Source organism: Sinohyriopsis cumingii, chromosome 18 (assembly GCF_028554795.1).
Source record: "Sinohyriopsis cumingii isolate HCF-2022 chromosome 18, ASM2855479v2, whole genome shotgun sequence".
Classification (NCBI taxonomy): domain Eukaryota; kingdom Metazoa; phylum Mollusca; class Bivalvia; order Unionida; family Unionidae; genus Sinohyriopsis; species Sinohyriopsis cumingii.
In genome coordinates this window covers 76065432-76086841 of record NC_142978.1, presented here as the reverse complement: position 1 = coordinate 76086841, position 21410 = coordinate 76065432, and the positions used below count along the sequence as shown (strand labels likewise).

Sequence of the window (21410 nt, the reverse complement as noted above, 5' to 3'; positions counted from 1 at the left end):
ACGTTATAACAGGAACTGTGTTGTAACAAAGGGGATTATAGCATATATGTAAAGATGTGTATGGTTGTAAAATGATTGCTACTTTAGACATACACTCATCAAATGATAAACAGTTTATGGCAGGTTTTAGAACGTTTGTAAATAGGCATACATTTTCCATTACAAATAGTTTCCCGACATATAAAGTACACTTGTAAGCCTAGAAGCTTCATTTCTTGTATCCTGTGGTACATGGATCATTACAACAGTATTGAATTTTGGGGGGTTGGCTTGGAAACTGCTTGAATTTTATTATATTAACTTTTGTAGCAATTTTACTTCTCGGAAACTTAGGATAAGGAAAATAAATGTACAACATCACAAAAATTAAACATGCAGATGCTCAAAATATGAGACACAAATTTTCCATTGCAAATAGTTTCCCCACTTCTGTAACTTTAGGAGCTATATCTCATATACTATTGAATTTTAGGGGTTGTTTTGAAAACTCCCTAAATTTTTTTTAAATCTAGATTTTAAAAGACCTTTAATTTGTTGTAAAAAACTAGTTGCATATTTCCCCAGACTATTGAAGGGAATACAAAACAATACAACTGAATAAAATATGTAACATTTAAAAATCATAATTTTGTTGTTTACTTGTTTTCCAAAGATAATAAATAATTAATAAATACAATGGAAGAAAATTGAGTTGGTTAGAGGAAATTATATGGGTAATGAGTGACCAGATTGAGTTGTGTCCCTTTGATGTAGCAGTCTGCTATGAAGTTACGTTATTTCGTATATTTTGGTTTCCATTTATGCCATGATAAACAAAGTAACATATGGAAAAAGTTCTGTCAGAAATATAATTCTTCAGAACTCTTGAAAAGTCATTTGAAAACAACTCTTTTGCACTATTGAACTACCAAATGATTTTTTTACCATGGGATGCCATCAGGGAACTGTTTCAAGGTACAAACCATGTATCCGCCTTTCAGTATAGATAGAAATTTTCCTCAGTGCATAATAGATTCGATTAATCCATATTTTGGCCAATATACATTGAAGCTATGTTTATCCTTACTTCATTAATTCCAATGTCTTAGTATTTGTATGACAATTTCTAGAGATAGATTTCCTATAATTGTTTTGAAGAGGTTGTTTATTCACAGTTCTTCCTATCTGAGTATAAAAATGGGAGATGTTTCTGGATTAATGAGTTTTGATTGTGCTTTTCATCTGTTTTCCAGAGTTGACTCCACCTCGGGTATTATCACACTGTTGGAGAAGGTTCCCCAAATTACCTTCACAATAAGTGTCAAAGTGACTGATGTTATCAGTAACGTTTCAGTAATGGCAACTGTAACAATAGAAATTGTAGAACTGTCAGAAGAGGCTGTACGTAATAGTGGCTCAACAAGAATCAGTGGTACGAATTTGATAACATTTGGAATTAAAAGTATCATCATTATATAAAAGTATCATCCCTACTGATGGTGTTCTCGTCACATATTGTGAATTAATTTACTTTTAAGTTATCAAATATTGTTGTAGAAAATTATCGTCATATGTTAGTTTACAGGTATTTGTCTAATCAAGAAAGGGCTTTTCAATCTTCACAGATGAATTACTTTTCACCATTTTAAAATTTATTGTTTGTAGCAACCATTAATTTCTACAATTGTATACTTCATGAGTTATGCTAAATTCACATTTACTCAAAATGTGACATAGTAAAACAAGTGACTTAACACAATATTTCATACACAAGATGAAACAATGATTGCATTAGATAGGAAAGAATAAAGTTCTTAAAGAAAGTTCAAAGGAGTTACCTTCATTAAGTTTCATAGTGCTTCCAGGGAAGGAAAATGACTAACTATTGGCAAGGAGTAAGTTTAGAAAATTAGTCCTAAATGTCTCAACATCTTGCTACAAATGAACAATTATTACAGTTTTGTTTATTCCATCATTATGTTAAAATTATTCATTTAAATGCAAATATTCTGCCAGGGCAAAAGGTACAAAAATCATGCAAAACTTAAATTAATTTCTTATATTTTGGAAAGCAGTGATACAAGAAAACAACCACAGAAAAGATTTAAATTTATGCAAAGTAACCAGCTTCACATACTCTGTAATTTCTGTTCAGGTAAAAAAAGCCATTAGAATTTTTAAGAAAAAGATAACAAACCCAACATAAATATATAATTGGGAATAGCCAGTTTGTATCAAAACTGGCAGTTCTAAATCTATTTTAGGATATTTGGAAATTGTTGAACTATTCATAGTGGAATACTGTCTTTTAAGAAAAAGATAACAAAACCATCATAAATATATAATTGGGAATAGCCAGTTTGTATCAAAACTGGCAGTTCTGAATCTGTTTTAGAATATTTGGAAATTGTTGAACTATTCATAGTGGAATACTGTCTTAGAGGGGTCGTTTCAATGAATTGAGTGTTAGAACTGCATGCATACTAAAGTAATAAGCTTTACAAAATATCAGCATACTGTAAGGCAGTGACTCTTAACCTTTTTGAGTGGCAACCCACATTAGGCTTGTGGTGTTAGCCTTGCCACCCTTCAGATGCTAAAAAACCACTTGGGTGGAATTTTCAAATTATTAATGTTGATCTTGGTGACCCGCTCAAAACAGCATGAAGACCATGTTTTTTGTTGTGACCAAGGGGTCAAGGACCACTGTTGAAAGGTAACATGTAGTCTTCTGTGGGTACTTTTCTGTAGTCCATTTCCATTCCTGTAATTGCCTTAATATATAAGTTATATCTAAATTAATATGATTTAGCAAATTGTAAAAATATTCCTAGCAATTGCTATTGGAGTACATAACTAGCCACAAAGTTCTGGACTATTCTATCATTTACTTTAAAAGGTTTTCATATTTGTCTATATTTTGCATCAGATTTTGTACCATTTGTCTGTATATGTCATGTTCCCTTCTTTTAACAGCAGATTTGGATCTTGTATTAACATGTGCATGACTTTGTGTTATGGTCAATGTTTAGGGAACAATTTCAAGCATGTACTTGTAGGCATTTTTTTTCAGAATAAAAAGTGATGGTTAAATATATGACGTTATAAATAGGTTAAAATAGAGGCTTGTAAAGTGCATGCACAAATCATTCTATGCAAATACAATAAAGATTGTTAATAGAAGAGTACATTTGTCAAAATAAAACTTTCTGCCTAGACTATTTTCCTGGAGCCATGGTAGTTCATTTATCAGGCACATAATCTTGAGTTGCCAGTTTGACATAAAATGGACACCTACAGTCAATACATAGAAAAGTATCAGAAAATATTGACTAACTGTATTGACAATTTGTGTCAATTTTTTTATTCTATCCTTTATATTGAAAGTGGTGTACATTTTCTGATACTTTTCTCTGTATTGACAATTGGTGTACATTTTTGATTTTTTGCTTTGTATTTACAGTCACATGTGAATTTACAGGTAAGAGTTAAAGTGAAGAAGACAAAAAGCATTTCAGTCAATAATTTTTTTTTAATGATTTTGGTATGCTTAGGCCCTTAGCTGTGTAAAAGTATCACTTTTCCAAAAAGTTAAATACTCCAACATTACATAAGTGATCAGCCATAAATGCACATTAATGAGTATTGCTCATATTTTAGGAATAACCGATGAGTACTTTGTGACACCAGTGAACAGTGGGCTGGGTAATTCTAAAATGGAGAGTCCAGCTGACAAATTCCGCAACCTTCTGGCGACCAAACTGAATACAGACCCCAAAAATGTCTTTATTTTGAGCATCATGCATCCTGCAGACAAAGATTATACTGATATTCGCTATGCAGCACATGGCTTCTCCTGGTATCAACCAAGCCGCTCGGATGGCATAGTCAGTATGTACAGATCTGAGGTAAAATCAAACATTGACACAGATTAAACGTAATGAAAGTTTGGATTTGATTAAATTTTACTGCAGTGATATATCATATATACTTGTGTACAAGTCTGGTTCAGCTTCAAACTTAATGGATACAAATATACCATTGCATTATGTTTGTTAGGTGTAATTAGTAGAACAAACAATATAGATCCTGATCTGCTTGTGCATTATGTGATTGCAGGTCAGGGTCCATGTTATTTGCAGTTGGTCCTGACTTATAATTGAATATATTGGGTAGAATGTTTGGATCTTCAGATTGTATGTATATCCAATTTGAATCCATTATTATTATTATATTTTAGCAGAGAATATCAGGGGTCTCTGGGACACCAAAATCTGTATAAAAAACATGCATATTTGTAAATATTGATAGATGAAAATTTAAATAGGGACCTTGATATAGATGGTGGTGGATGTGAAATAGTCTTTGTTTGATCTGTTTTGCTCAGTATCAGTTTATTAAAGAGTCCAAGTGATTTTAAAGGGATTATGTGAAGTGTTATTGATTTGTAGACTGAATACACTTGGACACCTGGCTAAATCCTTCATGAAGTTTGCAATCCATACATTGTATTGTGTGTCATATGTATAAAATTAGTGTCAATTTATTTTGACTTGTCCTCTTTCCTATAATGTTATTTTAGTTTGTTTATTGGAGAAATAAGAACTCCCAAGTGATAGCCATAAAAGCAGCTGTTTATTGGTGTCACATGCAGATATGCTTTCATTTTTGAGTGATTATTAAATGTGTGCTTTCTTATGAGAATTTTATATACTTTGGTACCAGTCTGAAGGCTGAATCTGATTATAGTAAGAGTGTCCAACAGAAATGAAATAACAGATCAAATTCTGATAAAGAAAAAATAAGACACAAAAAACCAAGAAAATCATGGAATGAATCATGGAAATGGACATTCCCACAGACTACACAATAAGAAAACATTGAGACATTGTTAGCTGTAAATTAGCAAATATATCACATGTCCAAGTATAACATGCACTCTTGTATTACCTGCACTTTTTCTGTTGTGTGTAAAAAATAGATTGCCCACAGACATACCCTGCAAGTTGTTGTGAGTGGAGTGTGGGTATAAGTGTGTGCAAAACTGCATGCTTCATTGGTACAGTTACCATCTTAATTCAAAGCATATTAAACAAGAAATATGCCTGTCATTAAAACAGAGATGGCATTTATAATATTTTCTTTCTTCAGAGGACTTTGCATTGGTAGATATGCATATACGTCTATTTTATAGCATGAGTAGATCGAATGTTAACACCATGTACTACATTGAAAATAAGCAAACAAAAGTGTGATATTTAGTAATTTTGTCACAGATCATTATGTGTTTGAATTCAGTGCAAAAAACAATAACAACACAATTATGATAGGAAAGATGAAGCACATTACGGTTCAGTATGTATGTATGTGTACATCCCAAGGTCAGGGTCATACTACTAGAATTTCTCTGCAGCAAATCAGAATACTTTATTGTTTTTTGAAAATTTTATTGATTTTGATCAGTTGTTCCATCCTCAGATGGTCAACTCATGAACACCTGAACACCTAAATCTTTAGCTAATTGTGTTTGAAGGTTTTTAAGTTTCTTTTTAACAGTAAAAGCTTTATGTTTCTGTGTACCATTATCCAGTGTAATTTACCCACTAATTAACACTAACATCTATTTGTTTGAATGGCTTCAGCATGAATAATTTTTAATCAACGATGGCGATTTTTTAAAATTATTTTTCATAAATGATTGCCCAATAAATTGAACAATATTCAGCTGTGAGATTGACTTTGATGATTAGCAATTACTTGTATTAATTGATTTATAAATTCAGGTGAGAATCTTTAAGCAATGACTGCATTGTTTGGTGCTTGGTTCTAGAAATTGGTGAAATTATTGTAAAATTTTGGGAGCCATGTGATATTTGTGTTAAATTCGAATTCAAACAAAGCCTCTTCTCCAAAATGATAAATTTCCAACTATATTTTTTTTTACTTTGAAAAGAAGTTGGTTCTGTTTTTTTGCACCAAAAATATGTATGACCTTTAGGGAGCTACACCACAGTTGTGTTATGTCTAAATTTGTGCTATAACCAATGATGTTTCTAACGGGTTTTCACTGTACTGATCATTTTATAATGAATGACCAATAGCAATCTGAAGACTATTTATAAGGGTAAGACATCAATATACACATAATATCCTGTATTTAAAAACAAGAGTCTTGTTATTAAGGCTTTTATTTTTAAGGTTGGAACTTTAGCTTGTCCAAATAAGGAGCCCATGACTTATAACTGTACAAATCCTCATGAGTGCTCACTATGTTGTGGTATCTTTATCATCCCTTCTGTCTGCCCAGATCTCCTCCTAATTTGCTGGTTGGAATGTTACCAAACTTGGTGCTTATGCTGCCCATGTGGTAGCTATCTGTGAGCCGAGGATTAATTTGGAATCTCTGGGAGGGGTTCAGATGTCTGATGTGCAAAATGTTTAATTGAATTGACTATTTTCTTTTTAAAAACTTTATTGATCTGGCTATCTACATGCAGTTTATAGTGGTGGGATACATAATATAGATTATGTAGTTTTGGTTGTAGTTGTTACTATAATTATTAGCAGTACACCTCTCCCTCGATAACTCATGCACAACGGGGTCCACAAACATAGACCACACTATGAGTGAGGAGCGAGTTACCGAGGGACCTCCAAAAACTGAAACATAATCACTTTGACATCAAGAAAACCTGGGGGGGGGGGGACAGCATTAGGGAATTAGGCTGTTTATTGACTGAATCCTCATTTTACAATAACGTAGATGATAATTTTTAATAACGCGCTTTTTATAATGAAGTTGTTCGTTATTCTGTTTCAATAACATTTATTTTCAAAATGTCCGACATTTGAAAGATTGTTTCAGCAACCATCACGTGTACATGAAAAAATCTGTGTATTATGTCACTGGTTTTTCTTTTCTTGATGAGTCTGGTTCCCATAGTGGTGTTTAATATTATCCTGCCAAATCAGAGTCCACAGAGCAGGGAACTAGACTAACTGTTGATACACCACCAAACAAGATTCCTTTTCTTCAAAAACAAGTGACATTTATTTCGTGAGACAATTGTGTACGTCAAAACTCAAATTTTTTATTGTTCAGTTAGTACAATATTGATGTCGTGATTTCATTGGAAGTAATAATGAAATAATGAAACTTCTTATCATCCTTGAGGATATTTCTTAGTGCCAGTTCAAGAATTCTCTAAAACTTGCTTTCTCACAATGGTGCGTATCTGTGAAATCAAGCTCTTTATTTTATGAAGTATTCAGTTTGCTTGTCTGCCTTGTTATCTTTGATCACAGTTATGAAAGAATTAATTTAAGGGTGTTTATGTTACATACACAATAACATTTATAAGTGTTCGATTGATCAAATGAAGTGAGTTAACCTGACATATGACCGGGTTGCTAGATTTTAAGTTTGTAGGATTTTTGTGCCTTTTAACTTTTCTTTTATTCCACCTCCTTTATTTGATTCAAAAGACATAATTAACATGATAATGCAAAGGAGGCCAGTTTTAATTCAGTGCAACAATACAACAAATACTTCCAGAAGTCAGTTATCAAAACACGGTTGGCACTTAATTAGGTTCTCAGAGAAATGCTTGCAGACATAGCTATTATGGTAGATTGAGGCATGTTATGTTTAATTACAAGAGGACACATTGCATTGATAATGATTAGACTTAAAAGGAACTAAAAGATAGAACTATAACACAAATTTCAATAAATATAATTTTTTAAATTTAATTTGTATTTATTTATTAAAGTACTGCCTCCACTTGATGTAAGTGACATTTTCATTGATAGAAATTTCCTTACATATCATTAATTGCGGTGTACTAGGAATGTCGTTTGGAAAGAAAATGTAAAAAATTGTATGACCGATCTATTTTTAAATTTGATATTTAATAGTGTTGATTAAAATTTCCAGGTCCTATCTACCATTTTCGACGAGAAAACGAGCGATACATCAAAGTTTCTGCTACCAATTTTTATCGCGATTTTCTTCAAGTTCAGCAAATAGGGATTAAATTTTGGGTTATTTTCTGTTTTAAAAAATGGGATCCATGCCTGACCCCGCATTAGAAGCGGGTTTGCAAGTTATCGAGGGAGTTGTGTAGTATGCTGTTATTCTTGTAATTTTTTTGGTATTATTTTCATCAACATCATTTACATAGCACATCATTATCTTTTCAATATTTCTTACAATACCGTGCTAAAATTATAAATTGAATGGATTTGGTCAGGGCCAATTTATAAGTTTATTCTTACATTTAATGTTCAAAGGATATTTTTGTTCTTTTGCAGTTTCAAGCAACACTTGGTGGTCAAGGGCAAATTTTGATGACACCGATTGATGAGTGTCTCCAAGAAAACTGTGAAGGTGGTTGCTATAATTGGCTTAATATTCAGGAAAGACCAGCACTGGTAAACACAAATAGCACTTCATTTGTTAGCGTTTGGACCAGAGTTGAAGGATTGTGTGGCTGCCATGCTACAGACTTCAGTATGCCACTGGATTGCACAGCTGATTACTGTTACAATGGAGGAACATGTGTGAAAGATGATTGGAAAGTGATATCGTAAGTCTGTATACCTCAGATCGCATGTGGAAAGGACATAGAGTAATATTCCTGTCCATCTGTTTTGTACATCTATCATGTTAAGTTTTGCTTTTATGTTACATGCTGCAGGGCATTCATGTGTCAAGAACATGTTTCTGTTTGCTTCTAAAAGAACGTAAAACTTGATGGAAAGAATAATAATAATCTGCCCTGGCAAAAGGCTTTCTGAATATAATTGCAGGACATATTTTCTGATGTAATACTGATTTATCATTTGCATGAAAATTCAAAATACCAGATGTCACCATTATTATATCAGTAAATTGACTAGTTACAAGCTGTAATCTGTTAGTAGATGAGTTTTGTTGGAGGACCAGTCTAATAAAGGGGAGAACCAGTCAGCATACAGTGACAAAGCAAAAATAGTACTGGTGATATCTTATTGGATTGTTGGCACTTAAAAGGATCAAATCCATTGGAAGATATATCACCAAGTCATCAGATACTGTAATTTTAGCCAGCAAAATAATTTTAGCAAATTTAGTGACTGATTTCATTTTTACTAAACTTTTATTCACATTAACATTTTATGATAAAAATAATAATACATATGTGCTATAACACTATCTAGATCGTTGTTTTTGCACTGGAGTTCCATGTCAGTATCCACTGTATTGTAATTGCCATGTTGTACCACAAAATATGTGTCCTCTTTTTGAGAAAAATCAGAATTGATATTTTTACTCAATTTGTTGAGCATCCCTCACTTTTAGCAGCAGTTCATGTTGTTTACAAGTTGATAATCCCCTTGGACTGGAATAATGCAATCATGTTATTTTATCTGTGTTTACAAAGCAAACATTGCTTTTGTGAATATTATCCACTAAAACATTATGTAGCACATTGGTTGTTTACTAAACTTTTACATTGGTAATATGCAAAAATATTAATAATCCATCAGGTACCATGAATTCCTTTATTCTGGTGGGAATCAATTTTTAATGATTTAGTGAAGTTTGACGTTTTCATTGGTGCTTAAATTTGTGGATTGGAAAGATGCCCTTTTGTTTCCATAAAACGTTCATTCTTTATTTGCTCATTGAAAATTACAGCAATTTCAAGAAGTAAATTTGGTTACTAAATGGAAAGATAAGACACACCAATCATATTCTAATTAGAATCAGGTTAATAAGCACTTACATTTTAGAATTATATATATAAGAGCAAGAGCCACGCAATATTTCTGTATCAAATCTAAACACATAAAATATCGACATAAAAAAACCTATAAAGACATAATTCTTTCCCCTCCAACACTAAATTTGTTCTTAAATATTATATAATATATGCTGTTAATTTGATTCTTAGGCATACTTATCAAAACTTGAGAAATGATTGTATCAGAATTATTTTCAGTTAATAATTGCATAAAAAATAAACATACAACTTTGACCAATTCATAAATAAGCTTATATGGATATTACTCAGAGTTTTAAGAATTTTTATTATGGGCAAAATTTTCTGATGTTCTGGTATTTGATAGGCTTTGGAAGGTTTGGTTTTGAGGGAATTGTTTTTATTTGCAGAGCATATTTTATTCAAAGAAGAGAACATTTGAGACCAGTTGGCTTTGAATGTTCATGGTAAAAAAAAAAAAAAAAAAAAAGTTGTTGGCAAGTTTTCCGGTTGTGATGATGGAACTTTATGGTAATTAATTTGTATTCACTGTCATCTAGACTCAGTCATCCACTAATTATTTATTGCAGAAATCAGAAATGCTTATAGCTCAGTAATATTTGTTACTTTCCCACAGTTGCCAATGTCTCCCTGGATTTGAAGGTCCACGATGTCAACAATTGCGGCACAGTTTTGATGGAACAGGCTATGCCTTGTATAAGTCATTTGAACAATGTGAAAAGAGCCGAACTAGCATTGAAATTCTTACCCAACAGAGTAATTCACTTATTTTTTACAATGGACCTTTTGGAATTATGAGCGACACAGATCCTGTGGATTACATTTCCCTACAGTTGAAGAATGGATACCCGTATCTGGAGATCAGTCAAGGAACAGGCACACTTACTCTTGCTTTAAAAGGGACGGATAGCCAGAATAAGCTCCAGATGAGTCCATTTGATGATGGAAAATGGCACAGGATTGATGTAATTCGGGATAAAAAGGTATGCTCTATTCAATTCAACTGCAACAAAGCTGTCATAATTCAGAGGTTTTCTCAGAGTACTTTTTCAGATTTGTAAATTATTACACTTGTTTGCAGCTATAAATTTCCACTGATATATAGGTAGATAAAGGAGATGGAGCTTTTGAAACTAGTTACATTCAGAAAAAGGAGATGGTACTTTTGCAGTTACTTACATTGATGTAGAGATAGAAAAGGGAGTTGGTACTTTAGCAGCTATTAAGTTACATTGATGTAGAGATATAAAAGGGAGTCGGTACTTTAGAATCTGTTTAGTTACATTGATGTATCAGTAGATAAATTAGATGGTAATTTAATTTTTCAGGTTACTTATAACGTGACTGCATTCACAAACTTTATAGTGTATGTAATATGTGTGGTATGCTTGAACCTTTTGAAAATTGCACAAAATGGTAGATTCATTTCAACATTTTAATAAAATAGTTGTATTTAGGTGGTTTCTCACTGTATTATATCCAGTTGTTTAATGTAAGTCAATTGCATGGATGACTAACTGAGAAAGGCTGGAAATTATGCTGCTTTGCAACAGATTGCCTGGTTAATAATGATCAATGCTCAAATGTCTTAATATTTAATTTGTTTGCAAGAGGGCTAATTAGGAATTAGATTCAAAATAATTTATATAAATACAGCAATTAATAGATTCATGAGCTTTTTATTGCATAAGCTCTGCAAAATTTGTCTGTGTAGATAACAATAATGTGACCTTGGCATGCTTGCAGTCTAGAAAGTAACATAATGTGTCCTGTAGATGGCAGTTAACATGACCTTGGCAACCTGTAGATAGTAATAATTTGACCTTGGCAAGCTTTCTGTCTTGTAATGTAACAGACACTGCACCAAAATTTCAGTTTGAAGTCAGCAGTTGTCAGTCCCCAATTTTCCATCATTTTCCAGCAGAGTTAGGTTTGTGCCAAGGGTTAAAATAATTAATTAAACAAATTTTAGTATTTATCTTTCATCTGGAGTTTTGCCCTAAATATCTTTTACTGTTTTAACATTTATGAGTGACACTATATATGAAATAGAAACAGGGCATGTAAGATCACTCAAACACAGTTCACAGAATTCATGTGAAAAACTATTTTCAAAAAGATAATGCTTACCATCTTGTTTTTTGGGGCTTATTATTAGCAGTTTTTTTAATGGTACATCTTCATTGCTTATTTTAAGATCTGATTATCCAGATGGAGTGAGAGAAAGAGAGAGAGGGTATGAGGGAGAGAGAGAGAGAAGAAAAAGGAATTAGGCCTAAATATGGAAATACAACATATATTAGGTCAGATATATTTCAAAAATGGGAAAAGAAAATAGTTCCAGGTATGATATTACTGCATTGGTGATACCCGTTTCTTGACTTGTGGCAATATAATTTTTTTATCATGTTGATACAGTTCAGTATCGCAGTAAAAAATATAAAACAGTATATTCTTCCAACATCATACACTGAGAAAACAGAAGACTGCTGAGTGAACTTTTCTGGTATATTACTTTTTTTATAAAATTGTTACTGATGACAGTCATGTGAAGTATTTGGGCCAATTTATGGCAGCAGCAAATTTAGTCTTTTCATAAGATTTCACATATGTAAATTCTCCTGATTATTTTTAACCTTTTATACCTTGTATTTAGATTTATTACTGTCACTGTGTTAATGTAGAACAATGTTGTTGTTATGCCATAATTGTTCCTAGCACTACCCTGCTTAGCTATAATGTCATCATGATAGCACAAGGGTTATTATTATACCATAATTTTGTTCAATATGCCCATAGTTCCTATCACTATCCTGCTTAGCTATAATATCATAAAATGGTAGCATGAGGGTAAATTGATTCGATTGTCTTGGCAAGTGTGGTAAACACAAATTGTTCAGCAGCACTGTCCTTTAGTATATCAATATTTTTCAGTTTGTAAGACTTGTGGCTGACTACTGCTTGAGTGCAAATGTCCAAGGTGGCATTGAGGATAGACTTCCTTGTGAGGCAAGCGGTTTCACACCTGGTGAAAACATGTTTCTTAATGTAGAGGGCTCATTGCAACTAGGTGGAGTGATAGCAGGTGTTCTGCCAAGTCCACCACCAAAATTTAAGGGATGCATGAAGCAGCTGAGACATAATGCAGAGGTAAGAATATATCCAATCGCCTCCTGTCTCCATAGTTACAAAACTTGCATGCACAGTAATGTCCAGTTACTTTGATGATGTCAAACTACATATAAAAATTTTTAAGTTACAGTTTCTTCTGTTTAAATATAGTTATTTTTTAATTGAGGAAAGAATGCATTTAGGTAACGTAATTGTCAGTCTGTTTAGGTTGTGAAGCTTTTAGAGAATAGTTGTCAGCTTTAGTAGTAATAAACCAGAAGAGCTTTTAGAATTGACCGTTGTCTGTAATCCATTGTTTGACATCCATTAGCACATATTTGTTATCGCTATTCCTACTAAACTATATGTAGGATTGCAGTAAAACTTTACACACATATTCTCCACAATGTCTAGTTGGCCCAACATGAAAAGGGTGCTGCTCTGACATCCAGTATGGTCACCACAGTAGCCTTCTTTAAGATATTCTTTGGTTGGTCAAGTAATATACATATATAAATACAAATATTGTTAATTTTCATATATATATAATGCACCATACCCTTAGGTTGATTATGACACCTTTTGGGTTGCCCATGCTCTTTGGAGGCAAGATGGAGGAAGTGAGGAAACAGGCAGGTCAAGAACTGCACCTCCTGCTTGAAGCTCAGTCCCCACAACTATATAGACCAACTCAGTCTCAACTCCAAAGGGGAGACAACCAACATCAAAGAGATGGGATCAATCTTTGGACAAACAGAACTAGATATGACCCAAATCCAGTGTCTAGATGCAGCAGACACTCATTTTAGGAGGCAGCTTTTTTGATTGATTGTGGGGAGGGGGGTATGAAATAAGGTTTCTCACACCCCATGCCTCCTAATTCCTGCCATGGACTTACCATCACACCTGGTTGCAGTCTACTGGTATGTGCCAGATTCCATCACTTCAGTTCTCATTGGATCACTATATTTCAACAAAATGGTTGGGGATCCAAGTCATTTTAGAGGGTCTTTGGATTTCATTTATCCAACCCCAACGACTTTCATCCTGTCTGTTATTTACAGACATCTCTTCACAGCAGCAGGAGATTTGGTCACAAATTGACAAGCTGGCAGTGGACATTTGTTACCAAACTGCAGCTGTAAGGGTTCATGGGCCTTTGCTTTCCCACCCACAGCCTTAGTACCAAGTATAGTTAAAAAATCACAGGATCAGAATAGCAAACTGAACAGTTCTCTTGGATGGTAAAAATCCTGGATCAGAGATCTATTCTGTCTCATGATAGATCTACCCAGAATATTCTGGTGAAGCCAAATCTTCTCAAGCAGTTGTAGTCACAGGAATTCCATCCCTAGTCGGGAATAACTCCTCTGATTCTTTTTCGGAGTCAGAGATACTGACTGGCCATAGGATTATGGTTAACTCATGACAAAAACCTTTAGTGGTGCAACTTCTAAAAAACCAATGGGGGAAACATCACACAGATTATTTGTGGTTCCCACAGTTTTGTTGTATCCAAAGCACACTGTAATGTTTTTTTTTTAAAGACCACAATTAAAAATGATAGTTTGTCAAATTAAGTCTTTTTAGTCCATGTTGCTGGTGATCTCAATCAAGGTATGCTATGGTATATTTAGTGCTTGAATACAAGCATCACCATGATTAAGACCTGATGCAATTTTTACAGAAACTATCTAGGGGATCTGATTTAATTATCTCCCAGAGGGGTATAACAAATGATCCATTGATCAGCCTTAACAAAATTGTAAAATGCGTAATAAGCATCGAGTTTTATGAATGTTGAAATGGAAATAACTGATTTTTTTTATGGTATGATCATTTGCTATCATCAGTATTAGAGAACAAGAGGAAAGCTCTCATGTTTTAACTTGAACTGAAGACAGCACACAAAATGATGACATGGAAATTGTTGGCACCTCATCCACAGCATGAGAAAAAGAGAAAAGAAGGAGCCAAAATTACAAGGCACATGGTTGATTACGTACAACTGTTTAAGGAAGGAACCAGAAAGGAGGGATTTTGTGTGTTCTTTGTCATGAATAACAGAAAGAGAATCCATTTACTAACGAAAATGTTTGCAGAGGGTTACCTATGTTCTTCAGATGCTGCAACCTTGGCTGTATTATTGAGACGTAGAAAACTGTTTGAATAATTTATTTAAATTGCCCAAAATTGCAGTGGTTCTCTGATTACAAACAGCAGATGTTGAGAGGGGATTTCTTGCTAATGTTTTCTGTGACTTTATGAGGAGAACAATTTGGCCCAATTGCCATCAAAGGCTTCTGTTCTATGAGATCTGACATATTCCGGCATCATGCCAGATGAGATATCAGTCCAGATAACAGTCTATCAGATCTTTTAGCCAATTTCTTTTTTACAGGCCAAAGTCCTTCACCTGTTCCCAAAATGGAATCTCTCATGAAAATTAACATGGCTCATCTCTATCAAATTCGAGCCTGTATCCAAGGTCCTGATAAAGTTACCACCATACAAAACTTGTTTTCATATAGCTTTAGCTTCAGCATGCAGGGTGAGTGAGTTACATGTGATTCCAGCGGATCTAAACTATCTTCAGTTCAGATCAGATGGTTCCTAGGTCCAGATGATTTTTACCAAGAATAGGCTGCACTCATTGGACAATCAGAGAGTTGCAATACACGCTCTTTCTTTGATAGATTGGTCAAGAGAAACATCCTTGCAGTATCCTGTCAGCACTGTCAAACATTACCTGAAGTGAACAAGGAAACAGAATAATGACTCTTACTCCCATTCAAGGTTGGTAAAGAAGACATTAGCACTCAAGCTCTAGCATCATTTCTGAAGTGGGTCATGTTCTCAAGATACTCTCAAGTTTCTAAAGCTCCAAGTTGCTTCATGATTCATGATGAAGATTTCAGTCCCTGAAATTATAACAATAATTCTCTTTTTAACTGGTTTAATTGTCACTGGCTGAGCAGTTGTCATCTGTGTTATGTCCATGTTAGGAGTGCGAGTCATCTTTTACACACTGAATATAGCCTTTCTTCTCTTGAATGATTCACAGGGTATAGGGAGGATGCTCAGCTATCCCTCATCCTATCACCTATTCTCCTAATGTTAATGAGTTTTGCGAACATATTTAAATGTAAAAGTAAATTTTTAAAAGTAAATTGTTTATCTGAAAATAATTTACTTATCCCATTACTTTAACACCCTCTGACCTCCCCACTGTGCAAGCATGCTCACTGACCGATCACTTAGCTTAAAACTATCAACACCTGGCAGTGTCAAGGGAGGTAATGGTCATGGTTATTGCTCTTAGATTATATGACAGTAAAGACAATTTTGGTCCTTTTTGGAGGGCTAGATTCTTAATGTTAATGTGATCAGGTATGTATTTTCAGAGAAACATCATTTACTTTCCTAAATGCAAAGTCATATTGAAAAGATTCTTTTTCACCAGATGACATATTTTGATATCTGGTTCATTTTGAATGAAAATGTTGCCAGTCTGACCGCAGATATGGCTTCAACATCAAGAACATAATGAAAATCTAATTTTCCTCAATGCATGGTCATATTAACATGGATTTTCACCAAAATTATTCTAACGGTATGTAGTTTATTCTAGCAAAGATGTTGCTGATCTTACACCCAATGTCTGTCATAGTTGCCAATTTAAAATCTTATCACTAAGAATATTATACATGTAGATGGTTTCAACACCTGGCACTTAAAAAGAAGATATGGTCTTGTCTTCAACTCCTGGAAATACTATTTGGACAGGAGAGTGTCAGTACGTTTGAGGGATTCTTATTTCCTGTCAAAATGCTGATGTAAACATTACCAACAGTATATCTGTGGTTTTTATTCTGTACATTTTAACTTTTCATCCATTACATTTCTTTCTTAGTTTTATCTGCATTAGAATATTTAGTTATTCAATCCTTATGTTTCAGCTGTATGACTTGAATTCCAAAGATGCATTTCCAGGCACAGCAGATGGTTGTAGTCTTGAGGACAATATATGTAATGGAGGATGTGGGAATGGATCTTGTCTTGTCAGCAGTTTACAGACTTTATCTGGTGCTTGTGTGTGCAACGCAGGCTATAGAGGTCCCAAATGTCAAACGTGTAAGTTAAGAACACAGTTCTCTCCTGATTGTTGAATATCACAGTGGACAAATTAGCACAGTTAGACAGGTTTGAACCTGGAACCTCTTAGTTGAAGCAGTCCCATCAATGCACTTCAGAATGAGACTTTACATTTTCCTGTACCTCCATATGATTGATATTTTAAAATGTAGACACTGAAAGATACTGTGGTCTTACTATTGTTTAGTTGATTAAAAATTAGAGAGGTTTATTAACTGTTGAACAATAACAAGCCTTATCTGTGGTACATAATGCCACTGGGATAATGAGTTTGTTTTGTTGCACAGATCTTTTGAATTATTAATGCATACTGATTCTTTAGTGTATCATTTAGGGCATCATGTTTGCCAAGTAAAATAGAATAATACCGTTTTCATTGTCTTTAATGAAAGTCATGACTCTCATGCCTGCCTAAATGGGACTCACTCATATTTAGTAATGTCTACACTGATGGCCAATTATATTTTTGTTAACTGAATCAAGCTAGTAAAAAACGAGAAACATGATAAATAATTGTCCAATACATTTTGAAAACTAGTCGCCCATGGAAAAATTACATGTTGAAGTATAATTAAGATAACCTACCACTATTTAAAAGTTATTTAAATTTACATACTGAATGGCTGTCACTGTGAAAATGATATACAAATTTAGATGAATAAGAGTATCATGTGTTATGTGACAAGCAAGGAGACACTATCGAGTTCAAGGAGGGATTGCCCCTTGCCAGATCATCTCCAAAGAGGCCGGTAGACTATCCACAGAAGTAGCCTCAACGTATTATTTCTAAGGATACATCAGAAAAAGAACTGCCAATGAAGAAAGCTGCTTTACATGATGAGATTGATTATATTGAATCCAGTTCTTTGCATGGCCACTATAAACATTATACATTCAAACAAAAGAAGGTCACTGTTAATCATTCCCAGTTAAACCTACAACTGAAAATTTCAAGATTCCAAAATCCACTGTGAATACATGGAAGAAAAGTGACTTCTGCAGATCTGAACTTGAATGGAAGAATGATGCTAGCCCAAAAGGTCAATGGACCAGAATTCCTACCATGACTGAAACCTATTCAAATGAAGCCAACCCAAGAGAGAGGCTACCCCCTTTCATATGGCAGAAATATTGCTAAGAGTCTTGTCTCAAAAGAATTTCGAGACAGCAGTTTCAGTATCTGTCAGTCTTTGGGGGAGGGTTCCATGAAAAGATATGTGTCAGTACTCAGAAGCAGGACCAGTCTTGGGTAGCATTTACAAATGAATTTGGCTTAAGTCCAGCAATTTTTGAGTTTAATGACAATGTTGTATTTGATATTTAATTTATTATTGTGCAGGAAAAAGTGGATAGAGTAGGAATGAAAGTGACCTGATTTGTACATTTGACTTGGAGACAGATTGCTGTCATTATAGCCATTTCAGGTTCTGCTAATGGGAGAACCTCAGTCAACTGTATGCCAAGCATGCTGCTGCAGTATCAACCACCATAAATAACTCTGCACAGATGCCAGCTTGACATACAAAGCTGACATGCTCCAGTCCTTCTTGCAAGAAGTCATCAGGGTTTGACCTCTTCAGCAGCACTCAGTACATGTGTCTTCTGGAGATTAAGGCCCTAATGAATAGGTTTCAGTCATGGTAGGAATGCTAGTCCATTGACCTCTTGGGCTGGCTTCATTTGAATAGGTTTCAGTCATGGTAGGAATTCTGGTCCATTGACCTTTTGGGCTAGCATCATTTGAATAGGTTTCAGTCATGGTAGGAATGCTGGTCCATTGACCTCTTGGGCTGGCTTCATTTGATTATGTTTCAGTCATGGTAGGAATGCTGGTCCATTGACTTCTTGGGCTGGCTTCATTTGATTATGTTTCAGTCATGGTAGGAATGCTGGTCCATTGACCTCTTGGGCTGGCTTCATTTGAATATGTTTCAGTCATGGTAGGAATGCTGGTCCATTGACCTCTTGGGCTGGCTTCATTTGATTAAGTTTCAGTCATGATAGAAATGCTGGTACATTGACGTCTTGGGCTTCTTATGCCAAGTGCAAGCATCCACAAAGTTTGCTTATGATATGCGATGTAAAACTATTATTGTGCAGAGACCATTTTTGTTCTTTTGGTTTTAGTGACCTTAACTTTCAACCTTTTGACACCAAGATCATTTGGATTCTATCATACTCCAAGTCCACAAAGTTTGGTAGTTGTAAATGATGGAAAATGTAAGTTATTGTGCAAAAAGCATTTTTGTTTCTTTCAGTCACAATAACCTTGCTCTCAGCTTTTTGTGCTCTTCTTTACCCCAAGTACAAGATTTCTACAAAGTTTTGCAGTTGTTGATGGAGGATAAATTGAGTTTTTTTGCAGGCTGACATCATAACACATGACATCATAACACATTATACTTTACATTATGACAGGTGTATATAAAATGTCCACAATAAATAAAAGCAACTTTTCATTTAGTTACTTCATCAAGTGGTGACAATTCCAGTATGCACCAACTAGTCTGGAATAGAGGGTGAATGAAAAGCTGTATTAAGTTTTGAATTGTAGTTCTTTTATGTATTACAAATATAGATTTTCTATGCCAGCAGTGATTTTTAATTGACTGCGCTAGTGTAAAGGTCTCGTAGACTACCTTAGGTTGGGGTGGGGTGCTCCCAGTATTATCTTTAATTATTACAGAAGATCCACTCTGGCTCGTTTTTGTTAGAAATTGAAGTAGTGATAGAAATGCAAAGCTCCATGCCCCCAATCAGCAATGCCGACAGTTAAATTACTGAATACACAAAAGGTGAAATTCAAATAAACAACAAATTTAATGCCATTCAATTACAGATAGTCCTTCCTCAAATGAAATTTGATAGTCAAAACCCTATCACTCGACCAAGTGACGGCCTATTTCATCATCTGACTTAGTGTGATAGATTTTCCTCCTGTCCTGTGTTTCTACTCATCTCATTTCTTGACTGGTACCCAGTACCCCTTCAGTCCAACACCCACGTCCTTCACCCTTCCACTTCCTCCACCTCCGTTCGCTCCTTTTCTTGTCTCCCAGAGACTCGGGACCAACTGTACCAGGGTGTTTCCCTTCTCTGTCTCCTACAGCTCCTCCGGTCCCTAAAAGCCTCCATTCTGAAGCTCCTTTGTAATTCCCAGAATAACAATGTTTCCTGCCAATTTCGAATGATGACGGAGTACCTTATAACTTCCTTATGTAATTCCCGCAAGATGGTTTAGCGACTACTGACGTTTAGTTTCAAGACACTAGATTTAAATTTGTGATTCCAATGGTTGCCATGCCTTGTTCGATTCCGAAGATGTCAATTCATCCATGGTCTACATAATTAGCGGACATTGCCCCCTCCCCGGTAGTCTGTCAAGGGTGGATTTATGACCCCCACTTGATGTTCCTTTGAGCCCAACACTGGCAATTCATGCCACTTACCTGTGAATCGTACGCAGCCAAATAAGGCACCAGTAACAAGTTCCTATGGCCATGTTATATACAACTAGCTTGCCATCCGTCTTTTTGATGTCGGCTTATACTCATAACATTTATGAAGCAAATAATTAGCCTCAGGGTCTAGCATATACAGTGTGACCCTGCTATAACACGGTAGTTCGGAGCCATAGAACCCGACCGCATTATTGACCGAATCATGTTATAAGCAACCAGGTCGTTTAGCTGAAGAAAATTATTCACATACCCAAAAGTTGCAGGTGGGGCTGTAGGTAATAAATGCGAGCGGTAAAATACATGCTTCGTCAGCACAGTTACCATCTTAAATTGATGCATATTAAATGAGAAATACACCTGTAGTGAAAACAGAAGACATATAATAGTTTACTTTATTTAGAGAACCACCAATTGGTATATATATATATATATATATATATATATATATATATATATATACACGAATACTGTTTATATATACATGTCTAATGTATAGCATCAATACCGTGTACTCACCAGCGAACCTCATGATATACATTGAATGCACACGCACAGCATTAAAATATTCAATAATTTTGTCACGGGTCATATTGGTCTGTATTCAGTGGAAAAATATAGTATAATCATGTAACGAATGACGAAGCACATTTACTTTTCAGTACCTCCCAAGTTGGTAAAAGTTAGTTTGTGTTTTAAGCCGCCGTTGGTATGTTCATAAGCATAACCATTTTCCCTACAAAAAAGAAAACTTTCATGGCACAGTTAACGTATTCCAGTCACGTTGGAAAATGCAAAAATCCTTAAAATTCCACCACTTTCATTTAAATTTGGTACTGACTTCCTTTGATGAAAAGTTCTTTGTTTTTATTGAAAGATTGTAGTCGGCTTTCTTTGATAAAGGGTGCATGCGTTATTGAAGTCACCGCTAAAGGACAGC

The 21410-nt window shown here is 34.6% G+C and overlaps 1 protein-coding gene across 1 annotated transcript in view; it reads left to right on the top strand.

Annotated features, from left to right (window-relative positions):
* Positions 1-21410, top strand: part of LOC149777012 (neural-cadherin-like) — an 80989-nt gene that overhangs the window by 47586 nt on the left and 11993 nt on the right. Inside the window, exons 10-15 of the mRNA XM_089941372.1 lie at positions 1233-1411; positions 3640-3887; positions 8293-8567; positions 10363-10729; positions 12681-12896; positions 16817-16991. Of these exons, the coding sequence (XP_089797498.1) occupies positions 1233-1411; positions 3640-3887; positions 8293-8567; positions 10363-10729; positions 12681-12896; positions 16817-16991 (1460 nt within the window). The remainder of the gene's footprint in view (positions 1-1232; positions 1412-3639; positions 3888-8292; positions 8568-10362; positions 10730-12680; positions 12897-16816; positions 16992-21410) is intronic.